Consider the following 19462-nt stretch of genomic DNA (forward strand, 5'->3'; position numbering starts at 1 on the left):
TGTGCTGCTATGGTGTTGCTGTGGTTTGACAGCTATTGTATTAGATTAGAGCTGACATAACTATGTTTGATACTTCAATGACAAATGTAAGCCAGCTGCAACATCTCAGACCTAGAAACTGGGTGTGAGAAGTTCTGATGAATTTTGAAGCAGCAGACACCATCTGAATTATCCAGATTAAACTAATATCTTTGATCTTTCGGGGAATCACGGTGATGAATTTTGAAGCAGCAGACTCCATCTGAATTATCTGGATTAAACTAATATCTTTCTGGGAATCACGGTGTGCTACTAGCCCAAAGAGATTTCAGATTGCTGCCAGAACCTGCTTGTTGGTCCAACACTTCGGTTTCTAAGAATGCCCGTTCAGAAAGCTGACCGTCCTAATTAGCTCCTGCTCTTGTCATGCATTTGTTGCTACAGTCTCTGAGCATACTTGAAGAATTCTCTAAATGTAACTTTCTGCACCTGCAATAATGCTTTGAACAGAAGTTGGAGTTTCACCTATTGCTCTATTAGTTTCTGTTTCTTTTTGCCTGTTCTTGTTATGTTAAATTTTGCTGATGACCTTGCTTTGCATTGAGGAAGCTTGCTTTTTCTAATTCCAAGTTCACTTCAAGGATAGTGACCGTGTTATGGCAATGTATTTGGATTAGATGACTAGGAGGGATTCCTCCACTTTGTTTTCCTTTTCCCTCATGCTTTGGTTTGAATAGAATTTCCTGTTCTGCTTTTCCTTTTCCTAAAATCTTTCTATGACTTGAGGATTGATGTTCTTCTTCTAGTCATTAGCTGCTACCAGTTATCTTTGTATTTTTAACAAAATGTTTTCAGCAATATTGTTTGGATTGCTTTCAGATCCTCTTTAGTTTGTTATTTTTTTCTTCTGCTGGGGAGAATTTTAATGTTGATTGCTTGCCTAAAGTTTTTTTTTTTTTTGCTTTATGCTGCCTTTAGTGTCTGTTGGAAATTGTGCTTGATATACGCTTTAAGTTATAATATATGCTTGGTTGGCTTTGTTCCGTGTTTCTGCAAAAGCATGTTTCAGCTGATTCCCTTTTGGTGTTTTCAGCCCGCCCCAGTAACTTTTGATGAGGTCTTCCAGTGCATGTTTGATTACATCGATAGACTTTTTGTAATGGTACGTCCACGAAAGCTTCTCTATATGGCTATTGGTGAGTCGGCACTGGAACTCTCCTGATTAATTGTGAATACTGGCTGACACTGTCGTGTTAATTACTGCCTCCTGGTATTTGACAAGTCAATTTGGTTTGCTTCGATGCACACAGATCATCTGTTAGCATGCAGATGAATGATGAACTCATGGATGCTCAGATATTTCTTTGGATGTGTGTGATAGTTTTCGTTTGTCTCTTCGATTCATTTTGTATCTTTTGCTTTTGCTGCTGGATTGAAATTGGGAGTAAGATTTTATTTCTGATTCCAAATAATTTATTTTATCTCACCATATGTCTGTTTTGCATGCAATTATTGATGTTAGCCAACACCAAACAGCTAGGAGACTGCTATCCTGATGATGATGATGCAATTATTGATGTTTTATTATATGTAATAAACAACATTAATGCTCTGATATGTAAATGTAGATGGTGTTGCTCCAAGAGCTAAAATGAACCAGCAGCGATCTAGACGTTTCAGAGCAGCCAAAGATGCAGCTGATGCGGTGGGTCAACTTGTCTAATTTCCCAGTAGCTTCCTTTTGAATTCCATTCTCTGTGTGCATGTGTGCAGGCTTGCCAATTTATTATTCTGTGGTGAATGAAGCTTCACCTTTTGACTGTGCAGGCCGCAGAAGAAGAACGGTTACGTCAGGAGTTTGAGAAAGAGGGTAGAATGCTTCCTCCAAAACAGCAGTCACAAGTTTGTGATTCTAATGTTATCACTCCTGGAACTGAATTTATGGCTGTTTTGTCTACTGCTCTGCAGTACTACATTCATCTGAGACTAAACCATGATCCTGGATGGAGATCTATTAAGGTCTTTTTTATATTAAGCCCCTATCACATATACATGTCGTTATGCTCCTTTTTCTTCCATTGCAACCTTATTTACTCATTGTTTCTACTCAGTCTAAACTTTTTAAGTTCTAACTAAGGCTGTATTGTGGTTTATGCTTATCATTCGATTTTTTTGAAGGTTATCCTTTCTGATGCAAATGTTCCTGGTGAAGGGGAACACAAAATTATGTCGTATATTCGTCTGCAAAGAAATCTTCCTGGTTTTGATCCAAATACGCGCCACTGTTTATATGGATTGGTATGTTTTTAATTTATCCTGTGAAGGGCATCTGGATCTACTTTCCTAGTTAGAAAAGAAAGTTCTGCTTTAGCTACCCTTCTGGGAAAATAAATCAAAGGGACTAGCTTTTGCTTTGATCTGGTGGACATTTTTCGTAATGCATTTACTTTATTCTAATTGTTGTTAGTACCTTTTGGTAAATTTTTTAACGTATGCTGCTGTATCACAGGATGCGGATCTAATTATGTTGGCTTTAGCGACTCATGAAGTGCATTTCTCAATCTTGAGAGAGGTTAGTGCCCCCCGCTCTGTTAATATTTCTGGTTTCAGGTCCATCAGCAATAGCTGTGCTCATTATGTTGTCAAAATTGTGCTATTTGCAATATGAATCTTATGATTGATATCGTATTGCACATCACACAATATGAATCATAGATGGATTATTTCAAGCCGTATAGCGTTCCATCTCTATTTGAACTGCTCATTGACAGATTATTTATGCATGACATCTTTCAGGTCGTGTTTACCCCTGGACAACAAGATAAATGCTTCCTTTGCGGTCAGATGGGTCATTTAGCAGCTGATTGTGAAGGAAAGGCTAAGAGAAAATCTGGAGAGTTTGATGAAAAGAGTGAAGATGCCCCTGTTCCTAAAAAACCTTATCAGGTTGGTCCAAAAGTCCTCGGTGGATAGTAATTCTTGGATACATTTGTTGTGTTATTTACTGCTGTTAAATCCTTGCTTCACTGTTTGCAGTTTCTCAACATTTGGACTCTTCGAGAGTACTTGGAGTACGAAATGAGAATTCCTAATTCTCCTGTTGAGGTTGACTTTGAATGCATTGTTGATGATTTCATCTTCATGTGTTTCTTTGTTGGAAATGATTTTCTTCCACACATGCCCACGCTAGAGATTCGCGAGGTTTGTACTTCAGCATGGTTACGTATTCCATGCTTTGTGAATTTCAATTCAGTGTTTAGAATCATATTTTTCTCAATGTAAGCTGATTATTGTAATCTCATGTATCAAATCTGAGTCTGTATTCCCTTGATTAAAGTTCATTGCCATGTTTTGAATATATGTGATATTATTATTGGCGGTTTTATGTGTCCTTCAAAATTTAATGGCTGTAAGTTTCTCTGTAAGCTTCCAAAAGTTGGCTCTTTGCATAGTCATTTCTTCAGCCAATAGTTTGTTGCAGAATAACCAACGTATCTTCTCTCTTTTGGATCCTTGTATTTAGGGTGCAATAAATCTGCTGATAGCTGTATACAAGAAAGAGTTTGGGGCAATGGGTGGGTATTTGACTGATGCAACCGAGGTAATTACTCTTTGGTCACTTTTTTTTCCCCCAAATTTTGCTCAAGTTGAATAACTTTTTTTTTGTAGGGTCTGCAGTTGAATAAAATGGCTGTAAGAAGTATTTTTAGTTTTGGAAAAAATGCCCTTCTGCTGGTATCAACAAAGATTTTTTTCCCTAACCATTAAAAATTCATATTATGCCTAATTTATTCAATCTTCCCCATTCTTTTTTGCTTATAAAGGAGAAAAAAAGAAGAGAAACATTAAGCATCAAAGCTATTTTTAGTTATCCAATGTTTTGAATAGCTTTATATTGCTCCCATTTTCTCGAGGTGTTGGTAGCAGGGAAACAAAGTTCATCATTTGTTCTCCCATTAAATGATAAATTATTCTTTTATATTTAGCCAAGGCTTTCTCATGGGTGGTACTAGACTCGAGGTTCATCGTCCATAGATTTCCCATTGTTTTCTTCTGACAAATGCATAAACAGAAGAAGAAGAGGGCCAAAAAAAGAAAATGGAAGTTTTTGATACTCTGGCAGAGTGATGGTTCATTTACATGCACTGAAAAGCTAAACACGAGGCCTACCTGTTAGTCAATTAAACCGCTCAAATCCCAGTAATTGAGAAACTATTCTTATATATTTAGCTAGGACCATCTCACGGGTGCTACTGGACTCAGGGTTCATCCTACATGGATTTCCCAGAAATTTTCTCTAACATCTACATAAAGGGAAGAGAAAAGAATGGAGGTTATTTGATACAGAGTGTGATGGTTCATTCGCACTGGGAAGCTATACATGTGGCATGCATGGTTGATTACAACCTGAAAATCAGAGTGATTAAAAGCCCAACACCCACCCCACCCCCAACTCTTGAGAAGTCAGGAGTTCAAGGTGTCTATATATATCAATTTATGGAAAATTTCATTTCATTTCATTTCATAACTCACAAGGGTCACCTTGGTTTTTGTGAGAATTTTAGAAGTGGAAAGTGTAATAATTATACATATAGAATCCGTGATTTTTGCAAATCAAACAAGAGAAATCCTTTTTTCCCCCATGCGTTCCCAATTATCAAACAGGCCTGTAAGCTTCCCAAAATAAGGGTTATGTGAATGAGTATTTGTGACAAAATTGGACTCTCACATGGCAATGTATCCCACACCGGGGAAAGCAAAGAAAGAAAAGAGAGAGGAGGAAACATGATTCCTAAGAGTTGGAAGTGTGGATATTAGAGGCAAAGCCATGGTTCCTATTAAGAATTCAAATTGGAAGAGCAAATCCTTGGTTCGAAATGGGAGCATAAGGTGAAACAGTTCAATCCTTCATCTAACATTTTGATCATTGATTATTGTCATGGTATCCATCCATTATCCCTCAAATCAATACTGCAGTATTTTATCAGTTCATTGTACTTTCGGTTGATCTAACAGTCCAGTGGATCCCATGATTTGGATGTTTAGTTTGGGCTACAAATATATGCCACTTTATAATTTCTGAATGGGTTCACGAGAACCATCACATTCTTCCAGAGTGCAAAAGCAATACTCTTCTTTGGGAGAAACTATGATACTCTCCAAAAGTTAGTTCCAAAAAAAAAAAAAAAAAAAAAAAACCCACCACGATATTGTCTAGCAGGGTGTGATGGTTTCATATTCATGCACTAAAAAATTGTGCAAATTGCACGTGTAGTTCAAATTAAACCGTCAATATTGTGGGTCCTACCATAGATGGTCAAACTGAATTTTATACTGAACTGATGTCCTTTGGTTGGTGGAAATCTAATGGGTGGTTAAACTGTAACATAATCAAGTTTGAATACGAAAATCAGGATGCCCCCAGTCATCAGGTGACATGGATCCACTGCTCAACGTTTTTTGTAGCCATCCATTTCTTTGTATACCCCCTAGTGATGAGTAATTCTATGATACACGGCCCTCACATCTTTGCACAGGATGGGTCATGAGGCCCATGGTTCAGTAATCCGGACTGTGGGTCTATTGGTCAGTGAACTCTGATTAGAAGTTCTTGGCGACTGATCTTGGGGCATTTTTAGTTGAATGAGAACTGTTGTTGCAGGTTCTTCTTAACAACCTATCTGTTAGCCGCAAACAAAAGGTTAAAAATGTCCTATCAAGGCTTTTTAGGGTGTGCAAATTGCTATAGCATTTCTCAATGTTAAGAACTAGATTAATCTGTGCTGCGCAAGAAGAGATGTAGCCACAACTTGAGAACAGGTGTCATTGTAGCATCCATATTCAAGTTTTGGGTCCCACTAATCACATGGGGCCTGCTGTGAACATGTCTCAGCCTGAAAATAGTTAGGGCACTCATCAAGTGGGCTGTACAGAAATTGCACAGGTGGCATGCATGTGCCTGTAGTCAAATCGTCCGTCCCGCTGTAGATAGGTTATCAGCCCCAAATCAGTTTGATTAAACTGTGCTAACCTCTGATAAGTGGACATTTGTAAGTTGAATTTGCAATATTAGCTATTTTTAATTTTAACTGCTGATAAGATGTCCACCAACTGGCCATTTAGGAGATAGTTCAGTCTAATTTTTGTTTCTTGGGTATAGGTTTCTGCGATTTGGATGATTTAATTTGAGTTACATTTATGCCATGTTCAGTTTCTGAGTCTCGCATATGAACCATCGGACTTTGCCAGAATTTCTCATTTGTTTACTGCTTTGTATAGAGTTCTGCCTAAGAAGAGATTGAAGAGGTGAATAATGGCAAACATGCCGATGTGGCATGTGTGTGAGGTCTGAACCTTGTGCCAGGTGGGCTCAACATGAACGTTCCCTAGCCCAAAGGCAAGGCTGGTCCACTCATCAGGGCTTTTGACACATGCATATTGAATATTGGCTGCTGGTATTTTCTTTGTAAGCATCCACTTTCCTCATACAAATATGGCCCATATGTGAGTTGATTGGTCTGGTTATGGGCAGGGCATGTTTGTATACCACCTATTGATAGGCCAGGATCTTGCACGCTTAAAGTGTGTCCTCTCATCTCTTCAATCTCTTCTTGTGTGGGATTGGTCTGGTTTATGGGCAGGGCCGCAGGGCATGTTTGTATACCACCTATTGATAGGCCGGGATCTTGCATGCGTAAAGTGTGTCCACTCATCTCTTCAATCTCTTCTTGTGTGGATCCTCATGGTATTTCGTGAATCTTAACTCTCTCTGTTCCTTGGTGATGGGTTGCATGCGTCTCTCTGTATTTAAAGCCTCACACTGGCCACGATGGAGCCCATGCGCTGGATCCAGGCATTCATTTGGCAGAAGTCACAGTGAACTTGCTACAGTCCAGTTGCAGGTTGGTCCACTGATTAGGTGGCCACACATGGAAATTGAATATGGACCATTTATCATTTTTTTAAAATGATGGTCCATTTTTCTCCTACACTCATTGCCCAGTTGATTGATGCACCAGCCTGTTTTTGGGACTGAGGAAGGTCCACAGTGGTTCCACCTATTGAATGACCTGGATGTTCACGCATTCCTTTTATATGGGTCGTAATCCAAATCGAGACGAATTAGACAATATATTACATCATATGGATGGTCAAATGTTTATCAAATCATTTCTAGGAATGTCCATTAATATAATTTTGGGATGTATCTAATTTCCACAATTTGGGTGCTTTGGAGTTGTAGCCGGAAAATCCTGCTGATTGAATTGTCCCAACTGTCCCAATTAGTGGGCTGTCAAATTGGTGCTTAATAATAAATGGTCAGCTCGAATCATTCAAAAACTGCAATTCAGGCTAGCTTGTTCATAATGGGTCCATTCCAGTGCAATATTCTAAGCCAATGAATCAAGCTGGTGATCTTTTTAGGTGGGTCACAAATGGATAATCAAAAGGCCTAAAGCCATAAATAATCCACATTCGATGAAAAACAGGCCAAAGATCAAATGGTTAGGATCTTCCAATCTGCAAGATTTAGCTCCCAATTAGCAGGTGGCCTATCCAATCAATAGTTTAGAACATCAAAGCATTGCCCCTCATGCATGAGATCCCGTGCACCAACCATGCATAGGATGGGATACCTCTAGTATCATTTTGCTTGGGCTATTGGTTTTGGCTCTTCAATTACTGCAATTGGGTTTCCACATCTAAGGGCTTGTTTGAATTCATGTAGCTGATCCCAATTAGTTGGGATAAGGCTTAGATGATGATGACGGTTTTCCCACCTAAAGGGTCGTGTAGATGCTTGTAAGACCTCCAAGTTGTAAACACTTTACACCGTGTCTGGATGGGAGAAAAATGGTGTAAAGTGTTTACTACTCGTAAAGAGTTACACCAAAATCCCCACAAATGTATTTTGTTTTGGCCCACACATAAACTCTTTATACACTTACACACACACACACACGCGCGCGCGCGCCCGCCTAAGGGCTTGTTTGGATTCATGTTGCTGACCCCAATTAGTTGGGATAAGGCTTAGATGATGATGATGATGGGTTTCCCACCTAAGGGGTTGTGTAGATGCTTGTAAAACCTCCAAGTTGTAAACACTTTACACCGTGTCTGGATGGGAGAAAAATGGTGTAAAGTGTTTACTACTCGTAAAGAGTTACACCAAAAGCCCCACAAATGTATTGTGTTTTGGCCCACACATAAACTCTTTATACACTTACACACACACACACACACACACCCCTACGCACCTTCTTATGTGAGCGCCCGTGTGCACCTTCGCACACGTGTTATGGGCAAAAAATCTGAACTGTCCATGTGGTGCGGCACCCCTTGAAACCTTCCAAGCCCAACTTTCAGCCTGATACAAAACTCTGGTGGGCCATGGAAAAAGGAAACAGTTTCCTCCCTTGATCTGCATTTCTCTTTGCTATGGCCCACAAGAGTTTTGTATCAGGCTGAAAGTTGGGTTTGTGAGGTTTCAACGGGTGCCGCATCACGTGGGCCATTCAGATTCTGTGCCCGTGACACGTGTGCAAAGGTGTGCACGGGTGCTCACGTAAGAAGGTGCACAGGTAAGCATTCCTATATATATATATATATATATTCAAATTTATAACAGAACTTTTTAATTCATAACAATATTCTACCATTACACAGACATAGAAAACTGTTTGCCCGGTAAACACTTTACCAGTTAGTGAAACATGACAGATTGAAACAGTTACAGCATTTACGTAATTAATGGTTTTAAAAGCATCAGAACGATGCCTAAGGGGAGTGTTGTGATTCGTTGACATTTATCAGTCTACTCCTGTTGTTTAATGATGCATTCTTTTTTCTCTCACAGCCAAATCTGAGCAGGGTAGAGCATTTTATTCACGCAGTGGGGTCCTATGAAGATAGAATCTTCCAGAAAAGAGCTCGATTACATCAGGTTTGTCCTGTATGCTAACTTTATTCCAATGGTAAAACCACATTCACAAGCCATATGGATACATGTGCATGCACTGTAGGTAATTTATGATATGTGCACAAGCTTTGAAGGAAATATTTGTACTTTCTAGTAGAAGTGTTATTTGTGTAAAATGCAGGCAAAGTATTGTGAAATGTTATCCCTCCATTATGGAACATCTTCATCTATTAAGGGCCTGTTTGGTTGTTGAGGAATTCATTCTCTGGTTTTTATATTTCTGGAGGAATGTTAGAGTTGTAGCATTTCCTGGGGAATGATTAAATTTTGTTTGGTTGATTCACTAGGTTTCTTGGGGTAGCCTGGGAAAAGTCTAAAATCTGTTTTAGTACCCCGATTTTCCATTCCCCTGCTAAAAGCGGGGCCAGTTTTTTGAGGAAAAGCCACGGAATGTAAAAATGAATAAAAAAGTGTGAACCAGCTTTTTTTTTTTTTTTTACTTACTTTCTTTCTTAATAAAAACCAGCAACCAAACACCCCCCAGGGATCGTAAAAATGAATAAAAAAGTGTGAACCAGGCCTGTTTCTTCTTAATAGAATTCACAAGTAGACCAAGAGAAATATTCTTTAGGTGTTATTTTCATTTTTATGACTCAAGTGGACTCAAGTTGTTATATTATATGCATCAAAACCAGTTGTTAGCATGTGCATGAGAGACAAGGAGACTATGGGAGATGCATTGATCTTGCAAATGTCGAATTATCTACTCTCATTCGATGGCTTTTGCTGGCCCACTGATTGTATTATTTAGATATCCTCATGCCAGAAAACTGATGTGCAGCATGCCATGCAAAATGATAGTCACTAGTTTGTATTTGATGATACCATTCTACTTGGGATGAAAAAACGTTTTTTTTTTTTTCCGTAGTCTATCAAGAAATGGACGTCAGATAGTATTTTAATGTCTGTGTAGCGTCTTGGGGTCGGCTCGATGAGGTAGGCCACTGTAGTTGGCAATAAAAGAGCCCTCAGGAAGGTCAGTTCAGCATTCATTATGTAAATGCACCTCCCCTTTTGTTGCAATTATTGTAATTGCAACACCAAGAGTGTTGAGTGATGTTCATGCATCATAGGATGTGAAAATTGGTAACCTTGAAATCGGAAAAAGACTTTTTGATCTAGGATCACTAGCCACTGCTTCAATTCCTTGGCCTAGTAAAATTGCATCATAACTTTGTAGGGGTCCATCTTCTTGCCTTCTACTGGTTAGGTTGTCAATACCGCAATGTTGAGGTCAGGATTCTAATTGTAAGATCTGTCTCCAATAACAAAAGAATTGCATGCAACCCTCAACATTTAATACCATTATCTTTCATGCCCGGGAATTATAGTATCATTTATTTTGGTACACTCATTCATGTTCATGGGATGAGTGGTATTTGAAATGAGGATGTTGAGATGGATGAGCGGCAAGTCGAGGGAGGATAGAATTGTAAATGAACACATTTGAGGGAATTTAGGAATAGCACCAATAGCTAATAAGATGAGGGCAAGTAGACTTAGATGGTTTTACTATGTGCAATGGAGACCAATAACCAAGATATTCAATAATGATAATGGTGGTCATAACAGCCAGCCTCATGTGCATTTCGATATAGCTGTTGCAACCCTATAGCGGTTGATTTTTTTTCAAATTAAGAATTGTATCAGCCCTGCAATGGTTTGTCATGGGCCATTTTTTCTAAAACGTGCATTATAGCCCCGTATCTCGTAATGGCTAACGGCTCCCTCCGTTAATGTTACGTAACCATTTTTGAATACCGTGCCAAGAATTGCTCTTGTTAGGAGTGAGTTGGTTCAAGATGAAGGCTTTAAAAATGCAAGGTGAAGGTCCAAAAGGTCATGGCCGGAGATAGAAAATATTTTATGACCTATGGTTTAATTTATGGTACTTGATAAAATGGAATGGTGAAACAAGATTCATGTGGTGAACCCAATTACTTAGCGTGTAGTTGTTCAAGTTGAATGCTCTAAAAAGGCAAGGGAAGGTACAAAAGGTCATGTGTGGAGATAGAAAAGATTTGATGACTTTGGTTTAACTTATGGTACTTACTAGAGTGGAATGGCAAAATAGTATTCATGTAGCCAACTCCAACCCAACCTTACAATGGTACATGCCTGATGTGGGGCCTAATGACGTGTTCTTAGAATCTAACCCATCCATCATACCTATAAAAATAATCCCTAACCCTAAAAATCAGTCCAATCCAAAATTTTGGTACCAGTACCCTCCAAACCCAGAATGGTTCAGGCTAGATATGGGGCCCAACGATATGTTCTTAGAATCCAACCAGTCCATTAGATGCATCACCTAAAAAAAAATCCCTAACCCCAAAAAATCAGTCCGATCCAAAACTTAGGTGGGCCATAGCCAAGGTGTTCAATAACGGTAATAGTAAGCTTGAATTGATAGAGTATGGCGAATTAATCCCTTTATCTCATAGCCCAGGCCCCACATCACATGGGTTAGGACCTTGGGCGAACCCTCTCGTGGACCCCACATCACATGGGTACTGCCTCACACGAACCATTCGCCCCGAGTGTGTCCTTGTATTCCACAGGCTACCTCACTTGAGCCCAGTGTTAAAATGGCCCTGCATTAATCACCCCCGGTGAGAAGTCTCGAACACGAGACCTCTTGCTCTGATACTAATTTGATGTAGGACAATTAACCATTTGCTCTAAAAGCTCAAACTGGTAGAGCATGGCGAATTAATCCCTTTATCAAATAGCCCAGGCCCCACATCGCATGGGTTTGGACCTCAGCCAAACCCCCCCTCGTGGGCCCCACATCACATGGATACCGTCTCACACGAGCCACCCACTTCACACGGGCCGCCCACCCCGAGTGTGTCCCCGCATCCCAAAGGCTACCCCATTTGTGCCCAGTGTGAAAATGCCCTTGCATTATAATGCTTAACGGTTATAGCCGTTATCGTTACGTAACGGCCGATATAGCCTTAACGTAACCGTTTTTGTATACCTTGGACATAGTACATGGAACAAATTGAGAGGAAATGCCACTATTGATTAGGGGGGGGGGGGGGGGGGGGGGGTATATATAGAATCTAGTTCATTCAAATGCTTCATCTAGGCTATATGAAGGGTCAAGCAAAAAATCCGGTTGCTTTATGGCCTAGGTATTCCCCAAGGTATTCCAAAACAGTTATTTAATGGTAACTGTGGTACTTGTTATCTGTTACGGCGCCTTGACGGCCGTTACGGAAAAATGGCCCATCACGGTCCAGTAGAAAAAGGCCGTAACGTCCATTACGGCTCGTATCGTAACGGTAATGGTGGTGGCCATTACAACCACTGTTACCATTGTAGAATACCTTGGGTATTCCCTTGTGAAGTTTAAAGGTGGGCATCCCCTCCCGGCTTTTTCATTTCTTGTGGCCCACGCCATTTTTGGATCAGGATGATTATTGGCCCTTAGGGTTTGTTTGAGTTGACACATCTAGTGGACAGGTTAGCGTGAATACATCACGTGGCCGCACACCTGTTCGGTATCCCATCATAAGGTTAAGGTTGTACCAGTAACATTGGAGCACGGTAACATTTTTTATGGCATATAAAGGATGCATTGCGAATACTTTGCTCTCTTGTTTCTTATTCATGCATTGCAAAAAGCCTATCACTAGGAAGAACATTTGCAAGATGTTTATCGATAAAAGGGTTTAGGCTGCTTCTGGCTTGGGCCACGGGGAAAATAATTGTAGCTTCTAGAACATCTTTTCTTAGCAAAGTTTCCAAAAAATCCTGTAGTTGCACTCCTATTGTTGTGGAAGAGCTTTTTCTTCCCAATGCAACAGAAAAAAGCCTCATTTTGTGAATTTTGATACTTTTACCTAGACTAGAAATTCTAAAAGAAAGGGGGGGGGGGGGGGGGGGGGGAAAATAAAAAAAAAAAATCTCTGCTCCTGAAATTGTGATGGGCCAAACACACCTTAAAAAGCTGAAAAAGGAAATCTATGCTTGTCTTGTACGAGGTTACTGAATAGGTGGATAAGGGGAGTTTCTTCAGTTTCATCATAAAATCATCATATATATTCTAGGCTTGATTAGTTGGAAACCAATTATTATATTCTCTTTTCTTGCCACTTGAAGTTCAGTGCTCTTGGTGATGGCATGGAGTGAAAAGGTTTCAAAATTATGCGTGGTTACTGGCAATGGAAGCAGAGAATGTGATTTTTCTTGATACAATGCCACTAGAGTTTATAAAAAAATTCGTGGGGCTTGATCACTAAAATGACCTTGGTTGCATGATCCTTCTAACCAAGTTCTGTCTCCTGGTTCAAATTGTGTTTCGGACTCATGCTCCTCTTACTGCCTAGCTCTTTATGCTTGCTAGCATTTTGAATAGACATTTCGTGTTCTGACACCCGAGTTTGTTGCTGCTTCTCTTCGTGTAACTATTGGAATTACATCACCTGAAACTCTTGTTCAAGTGCACAAGATTCCTCTAGGGCACACTAAGAATACCGTCAAGATCATTGGGTTCAAATCATGCGGGATCTGTAATTGTAAAGATAATTGTACCCTCAAACATTAGGTTCTCATTTTTTCTCTTGAAAGCAAACAAAAGGGAAAAGGACGTCCTTTGACACCTATTATCCAGCCCAAAAAGAATTCAATGGCTATTGGCAACTCTGCAATCTTAGAAATTTACTATAATTACTGAAAACAGGGTGCCTGCCTAATGCGTTGAAACCTGTTTCCAATTTTTATGGCCACATGATACCAATTCTAAGCTCTTTTTCAGCATTGGCAATCCTTTGTCAACTAGGGAGACATTTGTGACATTCAAAACCTCTGAAGCCCAAACTGCAGTTCCACTTACTAGACAACTGCAATTGGGAGTTTCCACTTGCATAAGTAAGAAAAAAAAGAAAGAGAAACTATCCCTGTGACTCTTTTTTTTTTTTTTTTTGTTGTCAAAGCTTATTATTTTCCACCAATTTCCAGATTTTTTACATGTCATGAAATAATTGTAATTTAGAACATTGACTTTGTCAAGATTACTCTATATGGATAAAATAGATAACAAACTTTACAAACCCTGGCTAAGGCTTCCTTGCTCAAACACCATAAAACAATCTTGATGTCACATTAACCTGGTTTAGGAGTCAGTGAAACCATTGCATAACCAATGAGATTAACAGTGTCGTGGACAAGATCCTTCTTGACAGTATTTTGTGTACCATGCATTTCTTATGGCATGTGTGTTGGCCTGAAGAGAGCATTTAGTTTAATTAGAACATTTGCTCAAGTGAAGTTTCCACATAATGCATATCAAATAAGAGATAGTTGCATCTTTGTTTCCCACTTCATTACCATACTGATGGCCACATGCCTGCATCCTAGAAGATGCAAGCAGTGGCCTCAAGGCAAATAAGAAAGGGGACAGGGAGCCACCTTGTCGTAGCACCTGGAATACCACAAATATTCAGTTGGTCCCCATTACTCAACACCCAGAAATGTGCAATGAATATAGAACAAAATCCTTTTCTCCCATCCTCCCAGCTCCACATTAGTATGTGTCATTCAGTTCAATCACAAACTTTATGCAATCAATCTTGATAGTATTAATAGTTGGTTGTATGTGTTAGCCTTAAAGACTTGGTGAGGCTTGTTTGCAACAACTTCTGGAAGGTGCCACTTTTCTGATGAATCTCCTATCTTCAACGATTACCACTTCTCTACTTGCTTCTTTGGCTCGCTCATCAGTGGCCTTATTTGCCTTGCGACCATTTGTGAAAAAGATTTGGCTTGTTTTTACTCAGCTCTGCTACCTCATCCAACACATCAAGATGTAAGCTCTGCCAAAATATCTCGCTATAATCAATGTGCATCTCAAAAAGACCTCTGGGAGGTGTTCAACTTGTTTTAGAAGTCCTTTCGAGATACGTACTGATTATGGCAAAATATTTTGGGAGATTTGATTGTTTAGGGTCTGAGATTAAAGGAAAAACCATGAAAAATGTTGAGTTTTTCCTGATAATTCCTCAGGGAACAAGCAATGACAGTACTTAGTTATTGTAAATCAGAGTTTGGTTTAGATCCAACAATTGAGATTTGTTTACAATTTCAGATAGGGTTTTACATAAACAGTTGTAAGAACAGAGAAGAACTCTGCAGTGATGTCACAACCTGGTCCCAAGCCTGGGTAACGAAGGAGGATTGATGTGAGATAGGCAGCTGGTCATTGAACTCTTCCAAGCAATATTCTGAATTCCTGATTTGAATCTTGATTTGCAAAATGGGATTGGTAAAGCTGAGCCCAAATAGATAGACAAGGCTATGGTTTGTTTTGGGATGGATGTTTTAGTTCGTTGAGTGAGTTGTTAAGTTTCTTTGCTACATGCTAATAAATGGAGGAAAATTTTATGGGACAATTATGTGATCAACTATGCTATATTAGTAGAGAATAAGAATCGTAGAGCATACATGAGGATTTTGAGAAGGATGCATGGAAAGGCTAGGAAGGATAAGAGTTAAGAATGAGGGCATCTGAAGCAGCCTAAAGAGTAATTCCAAGAACGAAAATGCGAACGAGGGAAGGGAGAGCTATCTAATCAATCATCCCCGAACATCTCTTTCTCCATCTTCGTCACGTTCTCTTGAGCGTTTTGCAAAGAAATCTGACCAATGATGACTCCGCCAATCAATGGTGCATGAGACGCATCTCTATAACAATGCCAATGAGTGCTCATCAGAAACTTGCAGACAAGCTCAGTTCGAAAGGGAGGATCGTCAGTATGAGCAAGAATGCAAGATATGGATCGAAGACGTGCAAAAAGAGATCATTGGTTGGAAATGGAGGGAGAAATCAAAGGCGAGAAAGAGATTTTCCTGCAAGGCCCTTTCGGAGAAGGAACACTTGTAGCTGAAAAAGTAGGAGATAAAGGGGATTGGAGAATGACTCTTCAACTACCGCCTTCTCCGCTTCTTTGCTTGCTCTGCAGCCTCATTAAGGGTTGGCCTTTGCCTACATCAGCAAGACTCACAGAGTCAAGAGGAGAGGGCTTCATGACCATTTCAGTGGAGGGCAAGGCGACATTTGGGGAAAGGCTCCTATGCATAAAGACTTCATGCCCCTATCACAGGAAGACGAATGGACTTTCGTTTAAAAAAGGTTCGATGTCTCTTGTAAGAAGATTGCCCCTATATCTTCTTTTGCTAACTTCCCTACCCTCTTCATGTGTGGGGGGGTGTAAGACTGTGTGTGTTCTCACCTTTCGAAAAAAAATCTTCCCTACTCTCTGTGTCCAATTCCCCCCCGGAGTGGAGCGACTATGTGTTTTCAAGTCTTTTCTAAGATGGAGAAGATTAAGGAAATTGTCAACCCTTGCAAGAAAGGTACTTCAGAACCTAGGGGACTCGTGTTTGTTTGAATGGGATCATTGGAACACCATTTCCAAACTGAATAAGAAAGGTTTCAATAGTTGGTGCATCTCCTTCCAGATGGCCCACTTTGGCCCTCATTTGTTGCCTCAAAGAAGACAACTCAGCCAAAAGGAGACTCCTCAGCCTCTCAGATCCACCTAGCCCTTCTATCTAGTCAGTAAGAAGTCCGCTTTTTTTTTTTTTTAAAAAAAAATTATTTTTTATTTTTAAGGTGGTGAAGGGAGGCCATAAATCAGGTTCGATGTTGATCTCATCTCACGGCCGTGGCCATTCTTCTTACTCAAATAATTTGGTGATTCACTACCGTAAGGGGATCTCCTTCCCTAAAGTCAAGAGTTGCCTTGAAGCTTTGTTTTAGCTCAGGGATGGCTGTTTTAGGCTCAAACCATTGGGAAACCTTGACATCCTCCTCAACCTTACACCTGATAGCAGTATGGAGCCTTCCCTCTCAGCGGGCGCTTTATTCCAAGATAGCTCCGTGACTTCCATTAGCAAATGGGAGCACTTCTACCCCTTCGACTCTATGGTAAGCTGGTATCACTTCAAAGACATCTTGTTAGAATTGTGGAATCTCGAGTTCTTGTTGGCCGTTGGATCATGTAGTAGCGAGATCACCCTATTTGATCTTGCAACGGAGTTTGGTTGGGAACTCCGTTTGGCAAGGATTCAAATTCGTAAGAGGAATCTGGACCTAGTTCCATCGAGGATTCTAGTCATTGTTGGTATGAGAGTTTTCGTATATGTTTGGCTGGAGATCTTCTACTCGGATAGGATGTCCCTAGGCCATCATCGATGGAAGGACCATAGATCGTTGGTTACTCCCCTGGAGCATCGTCATCGGCCTCGCTTTCTTCGCCAGGACGTGGTGACACATGTGGGCTTTACCAGTCTCTATCTTACACAATGTTGTCAAATCGCATATGACATTGCATGCGATCAGCATATGTTGTTCGCATATGCGATCACACAATCGCATATGCCATGGCATATTTTTTTTGCATATTTTTGCATATATATATATATATATATTTTAAAATCTAAAAATTCTATTAAAAAAAAGAGAGGGAAAAACTCGTCTAATTAGTACACATGATTGGATTTGGTTATTTTACTTATTTCATTATAGTTTGAGTGTTTCATTAAGTGATATATTTAATTACTTATATTATATTATATAAATTTTGGAGTAAAGAATAGTGAAAATGGAGGGGATATGAGTGCCTAATTATAGGCAAAAGTTCTCCAATTTGAAAAAATAAAAAATAAAAAATAAAAAATTTAAAATCTTCCGCTCTTAGTTATTGGGAAATATGCGATTGCATATGCAGTATGCGATCGCATACTCGCATATGTGATCGCATATTTATTGCATATAAAAGTATGCCATGGCATACTTTCCAGGATCGCATATGTCATCATGGCATTTGCGATTTGATCAATAGTATGCACATATGCGATCGCATTTGATAACAATGATCTTACATCTCTAACGTTAGTTCTTATAGTGAGAAGATCGACACAGGTGTGGTGATGTTTCGTGTCCCTGACAAGTCTCATCTCGGAGGGGAGGCCTTCCATGATCACGATATGTCTCCACGAACGTTTGGGGATGAGCCACATGTTTTCTGATTGGAGGACCGTTCTCTGTCCCATGGTTATGTGGAGCCATTCGCTCTCGCTATCCCAATGGTTTGGCATAAGTAACGTCTCGAGAAGAGTGGATGACGTCAATAAATCCTCCAACCCCGATCTTCGTAGCCTTCCTCGAGCAGCGAACCCCACTACCCCAAGCCTACACGTACCACTCCTCTCCCTCACCTCGTGACATGTAGCTCCAATCGAGGCTTTTCCTTGCCCATTGTTGGCTCGGGAGAGTCCGTGTCTAACGTGGCTGCTCCAAAGAGCTTAAACATTTACTACATCTTTCTGGCAATGACTCTCTTCGCTCAACACCTGGAAATGAGGAGAGAAAATCTATATTGTTGGTTTCATTCTCTCAGTTTGAATTCGACAGCTCAGATTTAGAGAATGATATCTCTGATGACTCCTCTTTTGACTCGTCCTCAACCAAGGAGAACTCTCTCTCCCTCATCCCCCTTCTCGTCCTCTGTCTCTCGAATACTACTCCAACCCGACTGTTGATCTTCAGCTTTCGCCCTCTCCCCTCCTTCTCTCTTCCTTCCTTAGGACCGCTATGTGAGAGCCTTATGTTTGGAGCATGGAGCTGCAACCGCCTCTTTCTGTTGGAACATTTAAGGATTAGTTTGAATTTAACCATTCCCTTTCTCAATCTGAGTCAATTTCGAACTCTACTATGGTTACCATTTCGCAAATGCTTTGACCTCCCCTCCCCATTAGCCTTATCTCCTTGCCTTTTTGGGCAACTAGAGCAAAATCCTTGGATACCGCCTTTGCCAAATGGATTCTCCCAACGTCCTTCCTCCCTCTTCCCTTCTTGAATGGGCCCTCATTCTTGTCTCTCCCGAAACCCTTCCACTATCCTACTAACAATGACTGAAATCCTTGATGGAACCAGGTCTAGATTCCTTTTACGTTATAGCAAGTGCTCGAGCTAGATTCAAAAAGATAGGTATTGTTTCTATTAATAGGTCTAAGATTGAGGACCTAGACCAAGTATTGAACTACATGACTTCTTTCTACTCCTCTCCTCTCCTCTCATCGGACCACTGGACTGGGCCCAAACTCAATAATCTTGACTTCCCGCTTCTCTCGCAAGAGGAAGCTTCGAGTATGGAAGCCCCCTTCTCTGAAGAGGAAATCGAATTTGCGGTGATCTCCCTTAGAAGGGATAAATCCCTTGGTCCGGATGGCTTCCCTCTAGCATTCTTTCAAACTTTTTGGGATATCGTTAAACACGACCTTATTGCCTTCCTTGAGGAATTCTTTTGTTTAAATTCAATATCTAGGGCTATGGGGGCATCATTCATAGTTTCATTCTATAGTTTGATGATGCCACTGATTTAAAAGATTTTCGCCCTATTAGACTTTTGGGTGCCCTCTACAAAATCTTGGCCAAAATTCTTACTTCCAGACTTCGGCCTGTGCTCACAAACATCATTTCGGAAGCTCAAG

General features: G+C 40.3%; 1 protein-coding gene across 3 annotated transcripts in view; it reads left to right on the top strand.

Moving 5' to 3' along the window:
• The window catches only part of LOC131237317 (5'-3' exoribonuclease 3-like), a 70557-nt gene that overhangs the window by 12097 nt on the left and 38998 nt on the right, over positions 1–19462 (top strand). The window contains exons 2-10 of one of the 3 annotated variants that reach the window (XM_058235022.1): positions 1073–1175; positions 1608–1684; positions 1807–1998; positions 2158–2277; positions 2489–2551; positions 2776–2925; positions 3016–3180; positions 3503–3580; positions 8837–8923. In XM_058235022.1, coding sequence (XP_058091005.1) covers positions 1073–1175; positions 1608–1684; positions 1807–1998; positions 2158–2277; positions 2489–2551; positions 2776–2925; positions 3016–3180; positions 3503–3580; positions 8837–8923 — 1035 coding nt within the window. The remainder of the gene's footprint in view (positions 1–1072; positions 1176–1607; positions 1685–1806; positions 1999–2157; positions 2278–2488; positions 2552–2775; positions 2926–3015; positions 3181–3502; positions 3581–8836; positions 8924–19462) is intronic. The other 2 variants (XM_058235024.1, XM_058235023.1) reach the window with 2 other exon arrangements.

This window comes from Magnolia sinica, chromosome 2 (assembly GCF_029962835.1).
Source record: "Magnolia sinica isolate HGM2019 chromosome 2, MsV1, whole genome shotgun sequence".
Lineage (NCBI taxonomy): Eukaryota > Viridiplantae > Streptophyta > Magnoliopsida > Magnoliales > Magnoliaceae > Magnolia > Magnolia sinica.